The sequence below is a fragment of the Lactuca sativa genome, chromosome 1, assembly GCF_002870075.4.
Source record: "Lactuca sativa cultivar Salinas chromosome 1, Lsat_Salinas_v11, whole genome shotgun sequence".
In the NCBI taxonomy this organism is placed as follows: domain Eukaryota; kingdom Viridiplantae; phylum Streptophyta; class Magnoliopsida; order Asterales; family Asteraceae; genus Lactuca; species Lactuca sativa.
The window spans coordinates 238,097,796-238,118,097 of NC_056623.2; the positions used below are offsets into that span (position 1 = coordinate 238,097,796).

At 34.2% G+C, this 20,302-nt stretch overlaps 1 protein-coding gene and 1 long non-coding RNA gene across 2 annotated transcripts; both read right to left on the minus strand.

Annotated features, from left to right (window-relative positions):
* Positions 1-1,486: 1,486 nt before the first annotated feature.
* On the minus strand, positions 1,487-3,165 carry LOC111909030 (uncharacterized). The gene is made up of 2 exons (XR_002856054.3): positions 2,871-3,165; positions 1,487-2,699 (listed from the first exon to the last, which is right to left on the minus strand). It is a non-coding gene; the product is annotated as an uncharacterized LOC111909030 (long non-coding RNA).
* Positions 3,166-4,816: 1,651 nt separating this feature from the next.
* On the minus strand, positions 4,817-9,760 carry LOC111909029 (pyrophosphate--fructose 6-phosphate 1-phosphotransferase subunit beta). The gene is made up of 16 exons (XM_023904826.3): positions 9,497-9,760; positions 8,945-9,100; positions 8,693-8,814; positions 8,449-8,502; positions 8,120-8,226; positions 7,861-7,966; positions 7,353-7,416; positions 7,046-7,134; positions 6,810-6,941; positions 6,557-6,727; positions 6,017-6,132; positions 5,803-5,914; positions 5,624-5,708; positions 5,480-5,524; positions 5,323-5,391; positions 4,817-5,141 (listed from the first exon to the last, which is right to left on the minus strand). The coding sequence occupies exons 1-16, from the start codon at positions 9,684-9,686 to the stop codon at positions 5,065-5,067; spliced, it is 1,695 nt and encodes a 564-aa protein (XP_023760594.1). The 5' UTR covers positions 9,687-9,760; the 3' UTR covers positions 4,817-5,064.
* Positions 9,761-20,302: the final 10,542 nt, after the last annotated feature.

Sequence of the window (20,302 nt, forward strand, 5' to 3'; positions counted from 1 at the left end):
AATTTATAAGATCTTTTGAAAGTGTTTCACAACTCTCGTTGATCCAAGTATATCTATCTATATCCCAATAATCTAACATTTGAGATTAAATGGGATACCTAATTTTCTATTATTTTAATAAGGTTATCAACATTGAATCGTTCATTTTTTATAACAATGTACTTTATGTTTTTCAGTTTTTATAGCAAAGTATTTTTATTTTTATCTCATTTTCGTCCATTATTATTAACCAATATTAACCACTAACCATAACCATTAACCAACAAAAACCGTTGACCAAAACCAATATTAACTAATACTCAGTGGCTATCAAAATGCATTAACCACTTATAATGGTTATGGTTCAGTTTTAACTAAAAACCAAACCAAACTGTCTCATAGACACCCCTAGTTAATCCAATCAAAACACTATATTTCAAAAGGTTAACCAAAAGTATTAGTTTGATGATTTATTAATTCTAGACCGAAAAGATTAGAAACAAACGTAATCAAATAGTATTAACAAAAACAAATAGCTTCGTTTTGTCGTTTTTATATCAATAATCTTTCCAAATAATAGATGATTTGTTTTTGTTTGAGTTGAGTTATTTATGGAAAATAATAAACAATATTGATAATTCCATATTTCCAATTTCAGGCTAAACAAAACTCGGCCAAACATCCTACTAAAAATAAAAACTTCGGTTTTTCGTTAAGCATACACGACCAAACTCGTGAACCGTAAATGAAATGGAAAACGAAAAATTGAAGGTTTTATTGATTCGACTAGAAAAAAAAAGTTGGCTAACTTGAAAATAAAATGGGTATGTGGTATGTCGATTTTATGTCATATGTAAACGTTTCTATGGATTATTTAGTTATACTTACAGAATTTATTATTTACAAAACTAAAAATTAAAAATAATAAAAGTTCATTACCAATTAAGATTATTAAAAAAAACAGCATTTTCTAAAACACGTCATTTTTTCCATTGAGAGTTTCTAACACGCAAAAAGAATGTCACTTTCTTTTCCTTCCTTTTTACTTTTTTTTTCTCCAAGCTTGAAAAGGCATTTTGATTATATGTTAATGAATTCCTGAATCAAAATTAACTGGAATATGAGATGCCATTTGAAGGGGTCTTTGGTTGCAAATGATGAAATGCATGAAGTTCGATTAAGCTAGCTTCAAATTTCCATGTTTGATGGATTTCATCATTCTCAGGAGTAAGGAATTCAATTTCATTCTTTTTTTGTTAAGAGCAAAATACTTTCATTATATGTACTGAAGTAAATAAATATTAATAAATGTAGTTAAAGTTAAAATTCAATAAATTTCATTACATTTCCATTCAACCAACAAATGATAATTCCATTGACAAATTCGGTTGATTTCACAAACATTCGGCAAACTATACGCTTGAGAAAAGAGAAAAACAGATCCTAAGACTAGGCCATAATTCAAGGTCCATGAGCATAAACCCGACTAATCTACAAAGCATGCATATTCCACCCAAATGACTTAACTTTTAAATAAAAAGTTCATTTCTATTTCCTATGTAAACTACTTTTTACATGCATTCCCTACATAGTTATCCTAACAACAATTGTTTTGAGACAACAAACTAGATCAAATGTTGGAAAACCAATCACAATTACTATTTACTACATTGCAATCTACAATGCTAGACTATAAATGTACCTCATTTCTTGCCCAATCCTGCCATATGATTTGTATCTTGTTTCTTGGCCAATCCTCTTGTATGGATTTTTCACTTCGAGATTAATCAAGCTAAGTTTTTTGCTTCGGAATGACTTCCCTACAGCCATATTTGAGCTACCAAAGTTGAAAATTCTTAATGTGACATCCAATACCAACCTCACTGGTTTCTTTCCCGAGTTTCATAACAACAGCTTACTTGAACATGTGAATCTAACTTACATAGATTTCTTTAGGATTGTACCAGAATCCATAAGCAATCTAAACCATTCAATATTATTAAGCCTTACCTTAAACTCTTTCTTTAGGCACATTCCAAATTCATTCTCTAACTTCACACAATACACTGCCTTGGGTCTTTACTAGCAATAAGTTCATAGGGTTTGTTCTTTCATTGGTAATTTTTTTGAATCTCAATGTTTTGGAACTCGATGTTACAGATTTGCAAAGGGGCACTTGCAAAATTGGCTAGGCAGGGTGACCAAACTTGATGAATCGTATGAACAAACTATGAAAATATAAACCACATTTGCTTGTGGAGTCTTGAATAATAAGCTGACATGACAAACAAAACCATTGATATGTGAAGTGAAACCTTTTCGAATGTCGGATTTGCCTCTAAACAACATTGGTGGAATCCTTCCTCTTTGTCTGTGTAGCTTAAGCATTTCGTTGTTGGTTTTGAATATGAGACAAATAAATGACTTCAATGACATAATGAGTACCCAAGAAAAAACATCGTGAAAGACCAATAATATCAAATGGTTTTAGGTTGCTTATAGATTCTAGTACAATCCTAAACAAACCTGTCTAAGCTAATTCACATGTTCAAGTAAGCTATTGTTACAAAATTCAGGAAAAAAACCATTGAGGTTGGTATTGGATATGGCATAAAAAATTTCCAACTTTGGTAGCCCAATACGGCTGCAAGGGAATTCATTCTGAAGCAAACAATTTTTTCAGCTTGATTGAGCTCAAAGCAAAAAATATACAAGCATGGCTGCAGGGAATTACAACAACACATTTGTTAAAGGAACGACCAGATTTTCCTCTCAACTTTTGTTTCATTCTAACCTATTTTGCAATCAACTAAAAGTCTCCATTACATATAATATAATATGCTTGAAGATGAAAGAATTAGAATTAGGTGAGATAAATGCATCGAGATTACCTTACTACTACACCCAAATCATCATCAGATTTTGGCAAGATCGAAGCATAATACTCGACTTTTGTTGAATCCGATCTCCAATTTCCCTATCCTACCCATCCCCCTCTCTCTTCAAAATTTAATAAATAACACATCTATCCTCAATTATTTCCCTCAACTTTTTTCCTCAATAAATGTCTGCCGACATCTTCACATTAATAATAACATTATCATAAACAAATATACTAAATATATTGTTGGTCCACATGATTTTTTATTTTTGATTTTTATTGGAGACTTTTATAACGACTTGTCATTTACAAGTAAAACCATTATATTTTTCAAAAGTAAGGTACAAACTCAACCACAAAAACTAATTGCTCTATTTGGAACATAAACCAATAATGCTAAGATAAAAGATTCTTTTTGGCACCAAAGTGGAGGGACCAAAAAAGGTAATTTACTTTAGAAATATTTTGAGTCATAATAAAAAAGCAATAAGTAAATATAAAGCATAAGACCAATAAAACATATTGTTTATAATTGAAAAAAAATCTCATTTCGTGAGAAACAAAAAAAATGTTTATAAGAACTTCAATGAATCATACTAAAAAAAATTATGATTTTATTGAATTTGCCCATTTTCATTACATTGAATAATTGCATTTATTTGAACAAGTTTAAGATCTAAATCTCCCCATACCTATAAACCACTAAGGTCTTGTTTGTTTTTTCGAAGTGAAAACGGTTAAAGTCTGTTGACCATATCTGCAATCCTATGCAGTAAAAAAGGGGAAACAAACGGCTGCAGAAGTTTGTTTGTTTTTTAATCTCTGCAGACTGTTGCAATAAACTGAAACTAATTATACAATAATTAAAATAAATTTAAATAAAAAATTTATTTAGTTTAATCATATGCAAATTAAATATAAAGATCATTGATATGATTTTTAAATAGTTTTATATAAAAGAATTAAACATAATATTTGCTAAATAACAATACATAAAATTGTTAATTTAGTTAATAACATGTTCACTTTTGTTAAAATTTTGAAGACGATGATTATTTTTCCGATTAATTTCAATAAATTTGGTAATATTAATGATTAATTTTATAATTTATTAATATCTGGTTATAAACAATATAACAAAAAAAATATTTATATGAAATTTACCAAACGATTTTGAAATTATTTTAAATTATGTAAAATATACTCAAATTGTTTATATATTCTTCAAATATCATTAAAATAATAAACATCATGTTGAAAAAAAAAATATAACAAATCTAAGTTGAATAATACTATAACTTAAACTAAGTGAGAAGTGATTTGAAGATGATGGTCCAATGTTGCGCCACGTAGCACACGTACAACAATTTTTAAGTAAGAAGTCTTCCAAAAAACAAACAGTTGCGAAAACCCAAGTATTGTGTGTGTGTTGCGCAGCGTAGCAAAAAGTGGTTAGAAGTGATTTTTCTGAAAAAACAAACGGCATCTAACTCTATAATTCCACTTTGGTTTCCAATATTTACTCGGAGTCGGCATATAAAAACTTGTTGCAAAAAGATTTTTCCAATATGCATGGTCAACAGCTTTTCATATCAAAGTTGTATGTTGAACACTTTACTTTCTAGTATAATTTAAGACCAGAGGAGTCGGCCATTATATGTATTTTGGCTTTCCGTTATGAGGCTTGATAGCCCTATCGAAAATACTTGATATCCGAATTAAACGTCTGATTTTTTTCAGGTATCGGGTAAATTACGTATCGGTTAAATTTTTTTTAGTACTCGAGTAACCCAATGTTTTTTAGTTGGATATAGGGTACGTTTGTTGGGTTTCGGTATGCCTGATAACAGGTACACAATAACATAATAAAGAAGATAATGAAATGAGTTTATATGTAAGAATGAAACTGTTTATTCCAACCACCGAATCATAAGCTCTAATGTGCCCGAACATTCATATCATAATAGTATTTCATCATTATCATCAACATCATCATCATCATCATGATTTAATTTATTTATTTACAAACAAGATATATATTAATGTAATAATCTTGGGAGGCACATTGGTTGTGACCCAATGATCATATGCCCAATCCGCCAATAAACTTATGTTTTACTCATATTATAAATATTTTGTAATTTGTAAAACATACGGGAAAAAATATATGTGAAAATGTTTAGTAGTAGAGTGAAGGTAGTTACTTAGACCTGGATTCCAAGCTCCAACAACAAAGTCTGGTTGGCTCTATCAGCTTCCGCTCCAACAAACTGAATGGGACCTACACAAAAATATTTTATAAAAATTATTTACTGTTTACATAACATTCCTTCCAATTCCATTCCATTATGCGAAACAAAAGGTATCTTTTTCCCCCCCAAACATAAGTTTATTTAATTACAATAATTTATTCTCTTATAAAATAGAACAACATTCTTTTCTTTATTTATAAATTTTAGTACCAGGACTGATATATCTGTTTTGAAGGGCCCACTCCTCCCTCAGTGATGCAAATTTCTTGAATGGTGCACCTGAAAATGAAAAATGTCAGATGTTATATTATTAAATTAGGAACCAAAATTGTCAAAGAAAAAGATTTCAAACTTAGCAGCAACTCACCATCAAGCTCAACCATCGCCTTCTTTATCACAGGCTTGAATTTACCTACACATTTACTTACGGTTAATTTTCAAATTTACTTTTTTGCCCCTCATCTCAAAAAAAAAAAAAATATATATATATATATATTGATTGATGGCTTACCATGTCTCCTTTCCACGTCCATTAAAGAAGTCAATGGAGTTCCACCAACAGTCCATTCTTCCACTGGTGCACCCAAATTTCCAACCTATTGTAAATACAAGAATGCCCTTTGAAATTACGTTTATAACCCTGAGCTTGTAAGGGATGAAGTATAAGTTGGTGAAGGAAAAGATACATACGGAAGATATTAGTCCGGATTTACCACCCTGGAGTAGAGCTCCAGCACCATAACCCAATGCATAACAGTAAGAAGAGTCAAAGTTTGAAGGCAAACCACATCGTCCTTCATAACTGACACATACATATTAATATTATGAACAAATAAAAAGGCATTCTACTATTTCTTGCATTTAGCCCTAAAGAAAATGCTGGATGATTAGAGTTCTCAAGTACCCGAAAAAATGGGACTGGCCTTTAAAGTGGCATGCATATTGGCCCACTTGCTTCCTCTTCTCTAATTCACTTTCAACCATTTGCATAAGCATTTTCTCTGTTTCTATTTTCGCAACCTAAGTTAACGTATAAATGAGTAAATTACATGAATGGTCCCTACGGTTTAGGGTAATTTACGCCGTTTGGTCCCTAACTTATTTTTTTAACTCGGAAGATCCCTCCTGTTTGTTTTTGTTACGCACTTGGTCCCTCCTGTGTTACCTTAAAAAACTATTTTGACCTTGATTTTTTAATTTATTTAAATAAATACACACCCGACCCCACCCCCCTCACCTTATCTTATCTCCTCCACCAAGTGCATAACAAAAACATACAGTAGGGACTTTCCGAGTTAAAAAAATAACTGAGGGACCAAACGCACAAATTACCTCAAACCATAGGGACCATTCGTGTAATTTACTCGGTATAAATATAATAAACACACATCATTTATGAATTATGAATTATGATAGATTAGATAAAAAGCAAAGTGAAAATCACCTGGACATTTCCATGGGGATCTCTTTCAAGCATCAACTGATCTTGAATTGCAGGAGGAAGTATCTCAAAAAGCTGCAGAGACTGAGGAATAAGCTTCTCTTTCCATTTTCCACTCTCGTCTACAATTCCACTCGCCAGAATTTCATTTAGTTCCGAAATAAGTTGTTGCACCTGAAAAATCGACAAATGACATAAATGCCCTCCTTGTCCTCATCATAGAAAAATAAACCTAGAAAGCTTAAATAGTAAATACCTCAGGAATGAAATCAATAAGTCCTTCAGGTATGAGTATGACACCATAGTTATAACCAAGACCTGCACGTTTACAAATTACATCTGATATGTAATCTGTAACATTTTTCAAAGTCAGCTTCTCAGAGGCAACCTGCAGCAAGTAACATTTTCATCATTTTTCCATATTTCAATTTTCAAAAATTACAATTATATATTTTTAATAATATGTTTATGTGGTGGAAGAAGATTTAGTACCTCCTCCCCTATAAGAGTGATGTTTGGATGAGTTTGCAGAGCACACTCTAATGTAATGTGGGAAGCAGCACGTCCCATTAGTCGTACAACTGAAGATATGAGTGTTATATTTGAGGGCAAAACAGTCATTTTCCATATAACTAACGAATGGAGTGTTAAATTAGACGGACGACCCATGGACTAAAAACGTTAGGAGACAGTAAGATAGGGACCAAAAGTGAAAAAAACATAAACTTAATCCTACAAAATCAGAGGCCAGAGAGAATGCAGATAGATATAGTGAAGGAATAAAGGCAAATGAGCTCACAATGATAATATTTTCCTGTAGAACGAGCATCTATCATCACATTTCCAATTTGCTCAGAATAAATCTGTATAATAATCCAATTACAAGAAAGTGAGGTGATGTCATCAATGGTGAACATGCAATTTTGGTGAAGAACTTACAAGTGTGAAAATCAAGGGATAAATGAAAGAAATAGCAATGTTTATTATTTCCTCATGTTACAACATTGTGCTTTCAAAAATCTACCTCTAATTATACCAATATTGTCAACCAAATCCAAACCAATTTTGACTACTATGGTAGATTTTTTTCAAAGTAGAGTGTCAGTGTCAGTGTCAGTGTCAGTGTCAGTGTCAGTGTCCTAATAAGAAAAACTTTTTCAAAGTACAATGCGTCACCTTAATAAGATTCTTTTTTGTTTTTTGAAAGTACAAGGTTGTAATAGAAAGAAATGAAAGTAGAATGCTACAGTAAACAGATAAATGGAAGTTTGTTGCTATTTATGGATGAAAGTCATAACTGGAATTACCTTGCATGCAGTATCAAAACCAAAACTTGTAGGAACCTCTTTGCATTTCAAGTCACCATCAATAGTCTTTGGGCATCCAATCACTCGTGTCTTCAATTTTCTACTCCTGTGGGATATTATATAATAATCAAATAAGCACTTTCACACCACATTTTGTTATCATCATAACTCAAAAATGTATAACAAATTTATGTTATTGAAGCACCAAAAAAACTGATTAACACAGAAACAAATACATCAAGGGTAATTAATCCTTCACCTAAAGTATTCAGCAAGAAGGCAGGCATTTGTATTTGAATCATCTCCACCAATAACCACAAGCCCATCCAAATCAAGCTTCACTGCTACATCTTCAGCTTGCTTAAACTGGATTCAATTTCAGGTGAATACAAATCAAAATATCTATCTTTACTTCATTATTAAATTTTAAGGGTCTGCATGGATATTAATAAGGCATTGTAGTTTGAAAAATCTACCCAATTATAACATTGTACGTTCAATTCCTTTTTTATTGGGTTATTATACTTTGAAAAATCCACCCAATTATATAAAAATCAACAAGGTAAGCAAAGGCTGAATGATTGGCACCTGTTCTGGAGTCTCAATCTTGTCTCTCCCACTACAGATCATATCAAATCCTCCCTGATGCAGTGAATTAAAACAAATCAACAAACTGTATGAAAATCAGTAGCATTCAGACACTCTCACCTTCAAGAATTTCAAGATTTATATGTTTACTATTTGAACTAGTTTAACATTTGATCAGTTACATACTTATAATAGATTATCATATAGCATCTGTAAATGAAAAAAGGTTCATTTTAATATTTACCTGATTTCTGTAAGGATAAATATAGTCAGGGGTCAAGACCACATATTTGCCCTTCATGATCCCAGCTGGCCCACCCTTGAAACCATACACAGTACTTCCTTTGCAGCATTCCTGTAAGTAATCTGCACCAAACAGTGGGAGAAAAGATTTGAATTGGATACAAAGTTAAATTCAATTGTATACAACTTTCAATCATATCATATGAAGTATGAACAATATGAACAACAGGAAATGGAAGTTCAAAATCCTAACCAAAAATCCCAGATATAACATTATGCCCTCCTGGTGCTTGTCCTCCTGACAACACAACTCCTATCTTCAAGGCAGATCCTGATTCATTAGATTCACCTGGCACCAATATTGCTGATGGTTGCCCAAACAGGGATGGGAAAAGTTTTGCAATTTCATCTGAAAGCATTAGAACAAGCACAAGTGAAGTCGTTATCCTTCATCTTTACACTCGATTTCTGCAGGTGATTAGATGTGTTTTGCCATTCTTTTATGTGATTTTGGATTATAAAAAAAAAAAAATCTCCAATTTGTTTTAGTACTGGTTCGTTTTTACAGGGGTTTCACTAGGTCTTTATGGTAATCAGTTAACTTTAAAACTCAAAATGCAAAATTCGATCATAAAACCTAATTAACATCTACACACAGCGTGATCAGTTAACATAGCTAACAAAACACTTAAGTATATCAATCCATCATTAAAAAGACTCCGATCAATTGTGATCTTAGCATAAATAGTTTTGCTTTTACAGGGGTCGTAAATTCACTTCAGTATCAATATGATGTGAGAAATACCTGGATTTCCGGCAGCGGAGCTAGCGGGACCATCGACGATTTTGAAGGGGCTTCTGAAAACGGAAGGGAGAGCAAGAGGATGATCAAGACGGCTGTTCTGTACTTCGCTGTAGACGGAAGCCATACGGCTAGTAATCGACTTTCCGGCGGTGACACCAGCGCCGTTGAGCAGTTGGGAAGGCGGAGCCATTGATCGGAGAGTGGATAGAGAATCAGTGTCCTTCGGGGATAGCTAGTAAGCTTGGTTGTTGGTAATGAAGGTCGAAAGACAATAATGTCCTTAGACTTGGAGTCTTCACACAAAACAAAAAAACATTCGGGTATTGTTTGGAATATTCTGATATTTGAAAAATCTAACACAATGAGAGTATGAGTTGACTTTATATTTATTAACAAAGATAATAATAATCGGGTCTTACTAAAATGGGATGTTAACTAGAAAATGATTATAAAATTTAATAAAAATATTAACGGACAGGGTGGGTTTTGAAAGTGTTTATTAGTTTGTATAAAAATTGGTAAATTTCTTATTTTAATTACGAAGGATCGGCATTTTGTGGCAATTATAACATTACAATTAATTTCAAAATCGGACGATGTAATGGTTATCAGGTCGATGAAAAATGACAAGTTGAAGAACGACCAGACAGGGTGGATAAAGGGTTATTTAATCCTCTAGTTATCAGGGGCGGACACAGGATTTCTCAGTAGGGGTGCATGAGAAAATGAGGGGTTGCACAATAGTAAAAAAAATAAAAATTTTAAAAATTTCGAAATTTTTTCCACTACGACGGGAAAATTTAGAGGTTGTCGGTGCCACTGGTGACCCCCCCTAAATCCGCCCCTGCTAGTCATATTTGTGCTGGAAAAAATGCAGCCACAATAGGAAATAACAATACAGAATAAAATGTGGTTTGACTAAACTTTTCCCGAATGAACATTTAAGGATGCAAACAAATATGGTATTTTCACATGCAACAAAACATACTCAATGCAAGTTATATATGATCAATATAATCAACCCAAAAACAATAAGTAATCATCAATACGAGACACCATAATTTTAGTGTGGAAAATCTTCCAAAACCAGAGTACAAAACCACGAGACTATTAGAGTTGCTTCAAATTCATTATCACTAATATTTGAGCAATACAAATTCGTCTCTAGATATACTAGAGGCATACAATAATCATCATATACATGGAAATAACAACTTCAAGTATATGGAATCAAACAACAAACAGAAAGGAATGAATATCACCAAAAGTTTATTTCCAGCAGCAAACAGAAGCTGCGATTACTGAGTCTCTAGAGCTAATCTCGAAAATTTAACCGTTGGATATGAAGGCCTCGATGTTAGGAAGCCGATGTCCAAAAATCAAAGAAAACGAACTGTTGGATCTCCAGAAAACAAAGAAACACTGAAGGGGGTGTCAAAAAAATCCAAAAAAAATGGTGAAACCCTCTCTTTTTGTCTTTTCTCTATCTTTTTCACTTGGTGGCTGTAAATTTTGTGTTAATAAAGATTAGGGTATGAAATATATATATATATATATATATATATATATATATATATATATATATATATATATATATATATATATATATATATATATATATATGCTAAAGAAGTGGGCTTTCCTCATGGGATAAAAAACCAAAGATAAAACCCAACAAATCTTCCCCTTTTTGCCTATGAGGAAGAGTTCGTCATCCCGGCGATCGAGCAACATATCTTCAACTTCTCCTATTCTAAAGCTTTAGTCAACATGTCGGAACCATTATCATCTGTATGAACTTTCTCAAGTTGAAACAAGTTATCTTCAATGGCATTTCTAATCCAATGATACCCTACATCGATATGCTTTGTTCTTTTGTGAAACATATATAGAATGCTTAGCAAGGTGAATAACACTTTGATATCACAAAGAACCACATAGCGTTTTTACATAAAGTTAAGCTTGAAACATCCCAAAAATCATGACCAAAAATTTCATTTTTATTTATTAAAGAACCATAATTATCAAAATCATTTCATCCAAAAACATAAGTTGTAGTACCGAATCAAAGTATCACATTAAAACTCATGTCAAAATATTAGAGTAAGGACATCCCAGGCTAAACAAATGGTGTGTGCACTGCAGTCATCTCGAGCTCTTCCCTTTGCTACCGGAAGTACATGAAACCAAAACTGAAAACTGTAAGCACGAAGCTTAGCGAGTCTCCCCAAACTACCACATACCATACACATAATCATGCTACTAAGAGATACGGCCCCCGCCTACACTCAAGGAGATATAAGCCTTGCCTACACTCGACTAACTATGACATATGGGCCCCGCCCACACTTCGCTGACTATGCGATACGAGCCCCGCCTACAATCAACTAACTACGAGATACGGGCCCCGCACACACTCGACTAACTATAAGATACGGGCCCCGCTCACACTCAACTACTAAACATACATACAAGTATCACACAGACAACAAGTATAGCCAAAGCTATCAATCAGTCCTATATACATACTTAAATAATGCTATGAGATACCCCCCCCCCCCCACACACACACACACACTCAACTAATGATGAGATACGGGCCTCGCCCACACTCACATTCCTAATAACTGTAACATCCGGACTTTCAGGTATGTTATTGTGTGTTTAATTTTGAGATTTATGGAGTGACTCGACGAGTTGTGAGTCCAACTCGTCGAGTAGAGTCGAGTTGTCCGCGTGGGATTAATGAATGGACTCGACGAGTCAGAGAGCCGACTCGCTGAGTAGGTGTTGGGCAGAGAAACCCTAATTTCTCGGAGTTGGGGCCTATATAAGGGAACTTATGCCCCCATTTCTGCCTCACCAGCTGCCTAACCCTTCTGTGTGAAACCCTAAACGAGTGTAGTGAGCTAAGAGAGTCTCCAAGCTAACCTTGAAGGATTTTAGTGCATCTTTGAGGAGAAAGAGGAGTTTGTTCAACAAGAAACAAAAAGGAGTTGTTGGGGTTCAGGCCATTTCATCCAGAGCTTCAAGAGGAAGGTAAAATGCTTGAATCTTTCCCCTTTATTTGGTTAGATCTCATGAGTGGAGAAGTTAGGGTTTTCATCACATGTTATTTGGGACTTCGAGAACACTAAGTTATCTAGAGGTTTAAACCTCAGATCTGGACCTTGTGAGGTCCCTAGAGTCCAAAATTCCCGACTTTATTCATCCATATGAGGAGTATGGTGTTTAACACCTTATGAGTCCATGGCCCGACTCGACGAGTCGGTGAGGGTTTGTCCCGATGAGCTTGATCATGCGATAACTAGGTGAGTTGGGGGTCAACTCGATGAGCTGAGTTGGACCTTCACGAGACTTATGAGGAAGCAAGTGGACTCAACGAGTCATATGGGTGCACTCGGCGAGTCGCGTCAAACATGGACTGTTGACTCGAGTTTGACTTATGTTGATTTTAGGGTTAGGTCAATCGTGAGTAATGGAGACCATGGAGAGGTAAAATGGTCTTTTATCCACTTCAAGAATTAGACAGAGAGAAAGAATAGCCTTCGGTTATTAGATTCGTGAAAAGAGTATTAATTAGAGATATTCAGCCTTTGTGATAGGTAGAGGCTAGTTCGAGATTCGGGTATGAGGTTATTTTGCTTGCTTGCTTGCAAGGTGAGTCTTCTCACTATATTTACCATGAGTGGTACCTTTATGTGACTAAGATTTCTTATGTGTTATACTGAGTACTGTGATATTCTGTCACACCCCAAAACCAAGAACGGCGGAAACGTTCTGGGGCGGAGGACGTCATCTACAGCATCACAACAATGTAAAGTAGTAAACAAACAACAACATCATCCATTGCATTAATAAAATAATTATTATACAAGTGTGTTCTGTCAAATTATAATAGACAATAAAGCATAAATCAAAATGAAAGATGAGTCTTGAACGAGTTCCATCTTCTCCAAACCTTGCATCTATACCTGTCTATAGATGACCTGAGGATACAAGTAATTTTGAAAGCGAGTATCAGCTTTAAAGTTGGTGAGATCATAAGTATTTTAGTGTCTAAATTTGTAAGTAAGTATTTGTATGTATGAATTTGTATGTAAGAATTTGTAAGTAAGTATTTGTATGTATGAATTTGTAAGTAAGTATTTGTATGTATGAATTTGTAAGTATATGAATTGTAAGTATTGAAAGTGTATATGAACTGTAAGTATGAAAATGTTTGTAAAACAACTGTAAATGTTTGAAAAACCCTAGAAATCCCTATGATTCCTACTATTATATGAAGGTGTCTTCTACCAAGACCTAACTGCTCTGAATGTAGTCTTCTACCAAGACCTAACTGCTCTGAATGTACGTTTCTTGTAAAAGTGTGTAATTTTCCAAGTGTAACTATCATTAACAAAATATAGTTTTTACATTTAATGCTTAAGTGAAAAGATCACTAAATATATGTAAAGGGAAAATTAATGTAGTACTGTAGTGTAGTGCTGTAAGAACTACTGCTGTACTAACTACCTTAAACCGGATTTATATTAAGGCATCATGTGATTTATTGTACCATACTATCGACTGGATAAACAACGAAAAATGTAGGTCGTAAAAAGAAATGACGTTTGGCACCCGCAGACCTGCAGGTCCGGCTGTAGCTAGCAGCAAGGTGTAGGATAGTCAATCCAGTATAGATCTATACGCAAACTCACGCTCTCCCTCCAAGAGAATTATGGCTACAACTCGGGCCATGACATTTAAGGCATGCTCCGATACAGTGGATCATAATTATGTCAACGTATTAATGTATATGTAATGTACGGAAAAGTTCTACGTGTGCTAGCTGTAATGTGTGTTCTCCCTCTATCTAGCAAGTATAGTAATGTACTGTAATGTTCTAGCTGTAGTGTACCTACTCTCTATCTAGCAAGTATAGTAATGTACTATAATGTTCTAGCAAGTATTGACTCAGGAATGAACTGAATCATTGTATGTGACAACCCGAAATTTCCATTCTGAACAAACCATATCAATCCAATAGAAGTTAGAACAGTTTCAGTGAAATTCCAGACTCCGAGTATAAGTTTCGCAGTTTTTCAGGATTTACACTTAAGGAGATATCAGGAGAGTGGATGCACTAGGGTTTAGTGCAACACTATTATTCCAATACTCTAGGATAGTAGAGTTCATTCCGGGAATAAAAATATTTTCTGCTAAAAATATCTCAGGACTATAAAATAGAATTCTAAACCAAATTCATTCATTATTCGCATTTCCAACTAGAGAAAAGTCGTTTTCTCTCTCACGGATCTTCGGGTTTTTATCCCAAATCGTGAGTACACTTCTCTAGTTGTCTTATAATGCTTATTATGTGCTTAATAACTTAGATAACATATCAAATCTGTGAGATTCGGGAGTTTACCGCCCAAGAACGTTCTTGGAGAGTAAACTCCAAGATGAGGCTTAAATGCTACCTAGTCTTTTCCCCATGATAAGTAACAAACTTAGGCTTATTTATAAATGTATTTAGGACTAGAAAACAATCCAAAACCCCAAGATTTTGGAGTTTACCGCCCAAGAACACTTGGGGAGTAAACTCCATTTTAAGGGCCAAAAGAGTCCCAATGCTCCTCAAAGCCTCGGATCTCAAACTAGAAGCCTACATTACATGTTTAGACCACCAAATCAATTAAGATTCAAGGGAGAAAGAGAGTTCACGGCCCAAAATGTTCTAGGGCCGTGAACTCCAATATATGGTGCCAAATGGTGCCATAATTCCTCCTAAAGCCTTGAACAATTGCCTAGAACATATCATATGTGAGTATGGGACTTGAAAGCATCAAAAACATCATTCCAAGGGAGTTTACGGACGTAAACTCCAAGGGAATATGGTCCCAGGGCCGTAAACTCCTAAAAGGAGTTATATTATGCCCTAAACTCTTCCATAGACCAAGCCATTAAGTAGAAATGCTTATTAGGGCCTTATAGAGCATCAAACATCAAATGGTAACATAAGTGTGAGCTTACGGCCGTAAACTCATGAGTTTACGACCGTAAACTCACTTAGTAGGGTCATTAGGGCCGTGAACCTCATGGTGGAGTATTCCTTGAGCCCTACACACAATAGCTTCCCCTACAAACACTTAGATGCAATCCTAGAGGCTAATAACATTTGATAAAGGTGTTTAGCATGTCCTAGAGTGTCTTGACTTGTTTATTAGTTGTTTATAGACTAATTTGTGACATATATGTGAAATTATATGTTAACTAGGATCATAAGTGTGTTCAAGACTTCACTTGACACCAAGCACTTGTCCGATCCTTCCTTACGATAACAGTCCGTTCAAATTCCAGTCACTTACTACAAGTGAGTTCATATCCCTTAATCAATGTTTTAAATTGTTTTTAAATGTTTTATGGTGGAGGGATACAAGTAGAATTATGCTAATTATTATATCAATCATATGTGATTAATAAGCAACATTCAAATGATTGGCTACTCATTAGCCGTTTTACCAAACTGTTTCCTTCAAATGTTTTTCATAAACACTTTATGTGTTTAAAAACTCCTTATTACACTGTACATTTTACTCTGTATATTACATTTCAAACTTATTTACAATTGTGTTTCAAACAAATGTTCTTTATACTAAACTGTTTTTATCAAACCCATGCCTTCAAAACCATTTTATAGATCGACATCAAGTCGGTCTTTTCTTAGAAAATATTTATGTTCAATGGTTTTACAAATCTTATTTTATGCTTTTAAATTATAAATTGCATGCCTCTATATGTATAGTTATATAAGAAATGTTTAAAAGACTTAGGAAGGCTATCCACCCTATTTCCTTTTCGCGCTTGAGATGTGGTCTGGTGGGATATCGGGTACTCGTCCGAAGGTCGTTTAAATATTAGTTATATAACATATGTACATATATAGTCATAAAGGCCCTTCCAGTTCATCCCATACCCTTGGGTAGCAAGGGTATACATCCATGTCCATACGTACAAGTTAGATTACTAGTAAACTACCATATGGGTAGTTTAGGAAGATACTAGAACTATTACTAGAACGCAATATCATACAATGAGTCAGTTCATTCATGAGTCAATACTTTCTAGATCATTATTGTACATTACTATACTTGCTAGATAGAGAGAGCATACATTACAGTTAGAACATTACAGTACATTACTATACATGCTAGATAGAGAGAGCATACATTACAGCTAGAACATTACAGTACATTACTATACATGCTAGATAGAGAGAGAGAACACACATTACAGCTAACACGTGGAACATTACAGTACATTACTATACATGCTAGATAGATAGAGAACACACATTACAGCTAGCACACGTGGAACATTACAATACATTACTATACTATTACATAGATATGCTTACATGATCACACTTACATATACATAGGACAGACGTCACTAGGTGCTATAGCACGGAACCAGTTCAGGATCTAACTATACCGATGGCACAACGCAATTGTGATAGTTATATCGAGTATACATGATCATAGTAATGTGGATGCTCATGGATTGCATACATGCAGGGGTCGTGGGTAGGTCCCAAAATCCCTTTGATAGGGGAGCGTATAGTCTGGGATCTAGACATCACATTATACCTTATCCCTCAAATAAGGCAGTTGAGTACCGATGTAGTTATTTATTACAAATACTACAGTACTTGGAAGTATTACCCTAGATTTAAGGTAATAGGTACGGTTGTAGTTCGACACTACACCATAGTACTATTTCTTTTCCCATTACATTCACTTCGTGAATTTTCACACGACGCACGGTAATGTAGAAACTATATTTTGATTAATGATAGTCAGATTTGGGAAAATACACTCTCTTACGTGAGCCATACACGCAAACACTAGATGCCTTGATAGAAGGATACGATCAGTAGGAAACATAGGGCTTCCTAGGATTATAAAAAACATTTTTATACTTACAGTTCATATACATTTTTATACTTACAGTTCATATACATTTTTACACTTACAGTTCATATACATTCCCAATACTTACAATTCATATACATACAAATACTTACATACAAATTAAGATACTAAAATACTTATGATCTCACCAGCTTCAAAGCTGATACTCGCTTTCAAAACTACTTGTATCCTCAGGTCATCATAGACAGGTACCGATGCAAGGATTAGGGAAGATGGAGCTCGTTGAAGACTCATCTTTCATTTTGATTTATGCTTTAGTGTTTATCAAAATTTGACAGAACATACTTGTATAATAATTATATTATTAATGCAATGGATGATGTTGTTGCTTGTTTACTACTTTTCATTGTTGTGATATTGTACATGACGTCCTCCGCCCCAGAATGTTTCCACCGTTCTTGGTTTTGGGGTGTGACATTGTATGGTATCGCGTTCTAGTAATAGTTCTAGTATCTTCCTAAACTACCCGTATGGTAGTTTACTAGTAATCTAACTGGTACGTATGGACATGGATGTATACCCTTGCTACCCAAGGGCATGGGATGAACTGGAAGGGCCTTTATGACTATATATGTACATATGTTATATAACTAATATTTAAACGACCTTCGGACGAGTACCCGATATCCCACCAGACCACATCTCAAGCGCGAAAAGGAAATAGGGTGGATAGCCTTCCTAAGTCTTTTTAACATTTCTTATATAATTATACATATAGAGGCATGCAATTTATAATATAAAAGCATAAAAAAGTTTTGTAAAACTGTCACAACTGAAAATTTTGAGCCATGTAATCTATACATTCAAGTTAATGTGAATCAAAAACTTCAATCAAATACATTATGCAAGTACTACAAATAGTCATCAAACAATTGGACAACCCTAGAAGTTCTTGTTAAGTCTATTTTAGACTAGAACTTCCTTATTGAATCCAAATGGACCAATAAGCTTCCAATTAGACTATCATGGGCTTAGAACCCTAATTGGGCTCTAAGTGGACCCATATTTATTTATTTTAACATTTTAGGTCATGTTGGACCTAGAATGAAATGAATTAAGAGCCTTGATACATGAATAACCTAAACTAGTCCAATAAAAACATAAAAATCCTACAACATTCTTTTAGGCTTAAAACATACCCAAGATTAACTCTAATAGTGGGCTTAGGGGCAAAGGCCCAAATTTTTCCTTCTTCCTTTCACATTCTCGGCCCAAGGCCCAAATCCAAGAAAGAGTTGACTTTCAAGTGACACCTCATCTTTACCCATAGGATATCCATGCATTATTCTCATTTCTCCATGCACATCACCTCAAATATCACTTCTTCTTCTCTCCTCTCTCTCACTCTCGGCCATACACACACCCACAAACTCACAAAAATCTCTCAACTCTCTCAAGAACTCTCCTTCCTCTTCTCCATCCAAAATCTCGAAAATAGGAAGCATTCAAGGAAGTTCTTCCACAAAAATCATCATCTAAGGTAAGGTTTTACTTGGATCTATGACTTTTATTCCTTATTTATCAAAAATCTCTTCCTAATCCATGCAAAAATCATGATCTTGCACTCTAGAAACCCCACAATCTCGAAAAGTTCATCAAGGAGTGCAAAGGCCAAAAATCACTTCATTTCTTCCAATCTTTCTTCAAGAACCGAAACTACCCCCTAAGGTGAGCTTCATACCCCCTATTTTCTGTTTTTATGAGTTTTATGGGGGGGAATACAAGTGAAGGTGTAGATCTATATGTGTTTTGTATGCCTTGTATGATTTCCATGCTTATATGTATGCTTTTATGTGTTTTAATGTTGGATCTAGCCATAAAACCCCTCAAAACCGAGATATAACTTATGTTTTATGATTTTAGCTTCAAATATATTTCCACATATAAAGTGTTACAAGAAAAATAGCTTAGTGGTTAGCAACAATTTTCTTTAAGCTAAAAACACAAATTTTGAGCCAAAAATGTGAAAAATACAAAATTAAGGGCCCAAATTGACATTTCACAGATTCTGATGGATGAAATGTGCCAAAACAGTTTCCATAAAACTATTTCTGGAATTATATTCAATTAGAGGATTAAAAACATAAATTTCAAGCTTATTGGGCTAAAAATGAAAATTTCGGCCCAATGAGGCCCATTATGCGAATTTTTCTGTTTTGGAGGGCCAAAACTGTAACTTTCTGTAAAACAGTGGACTATAAGTGTTCCAAATCCTTTTCAAAGGTTTAAAATGCTTTTTAAATTTAAAAAGGACCAAAGTTGCAAAAATTTTCCAATTTGGGCCAAAATTGTCAAAATTGCGAAAAGAAGGGTTAAAAACCGAGAAAACTGCATTTTCAGGGACTTAAACTGTTTTCTATGAAAAATATGCTGAAAAATATTAATTTCAATAATTTTTGGTGTTTAAATGTCAAGAAAAATAGTTTATGGACCAAACCGGGAAGTATTTAATAAAAAGGGTTGAAAATGTAAATTTTACAAATAATGAGGGGCTGAAAACAGAAATATTTCAAGGCTAACTCAATATACACAATTTGATTAAATAATAGCATCGCAACTATCGACGAAATACAACTCATTTCAATACCAAAAGTCGTTGTTAAACGAATTGGCTCGGTCTCGAGCCAATAGAAACCTACAACTACTAACTCTGCGACACTACGGTTCATATACATAATGTTTGGGAACTTAACTTACATACGAGTGTGCACAGACGTCTACGCACCATCTTTGGGCCCCACAAGTGTAAAATCTTGTTCGTTGAGCCTAGCTAGCCCAATGACCTGATCTTAAGGCCCGAAGACGCATATTTTCTACGAAGTGTTGA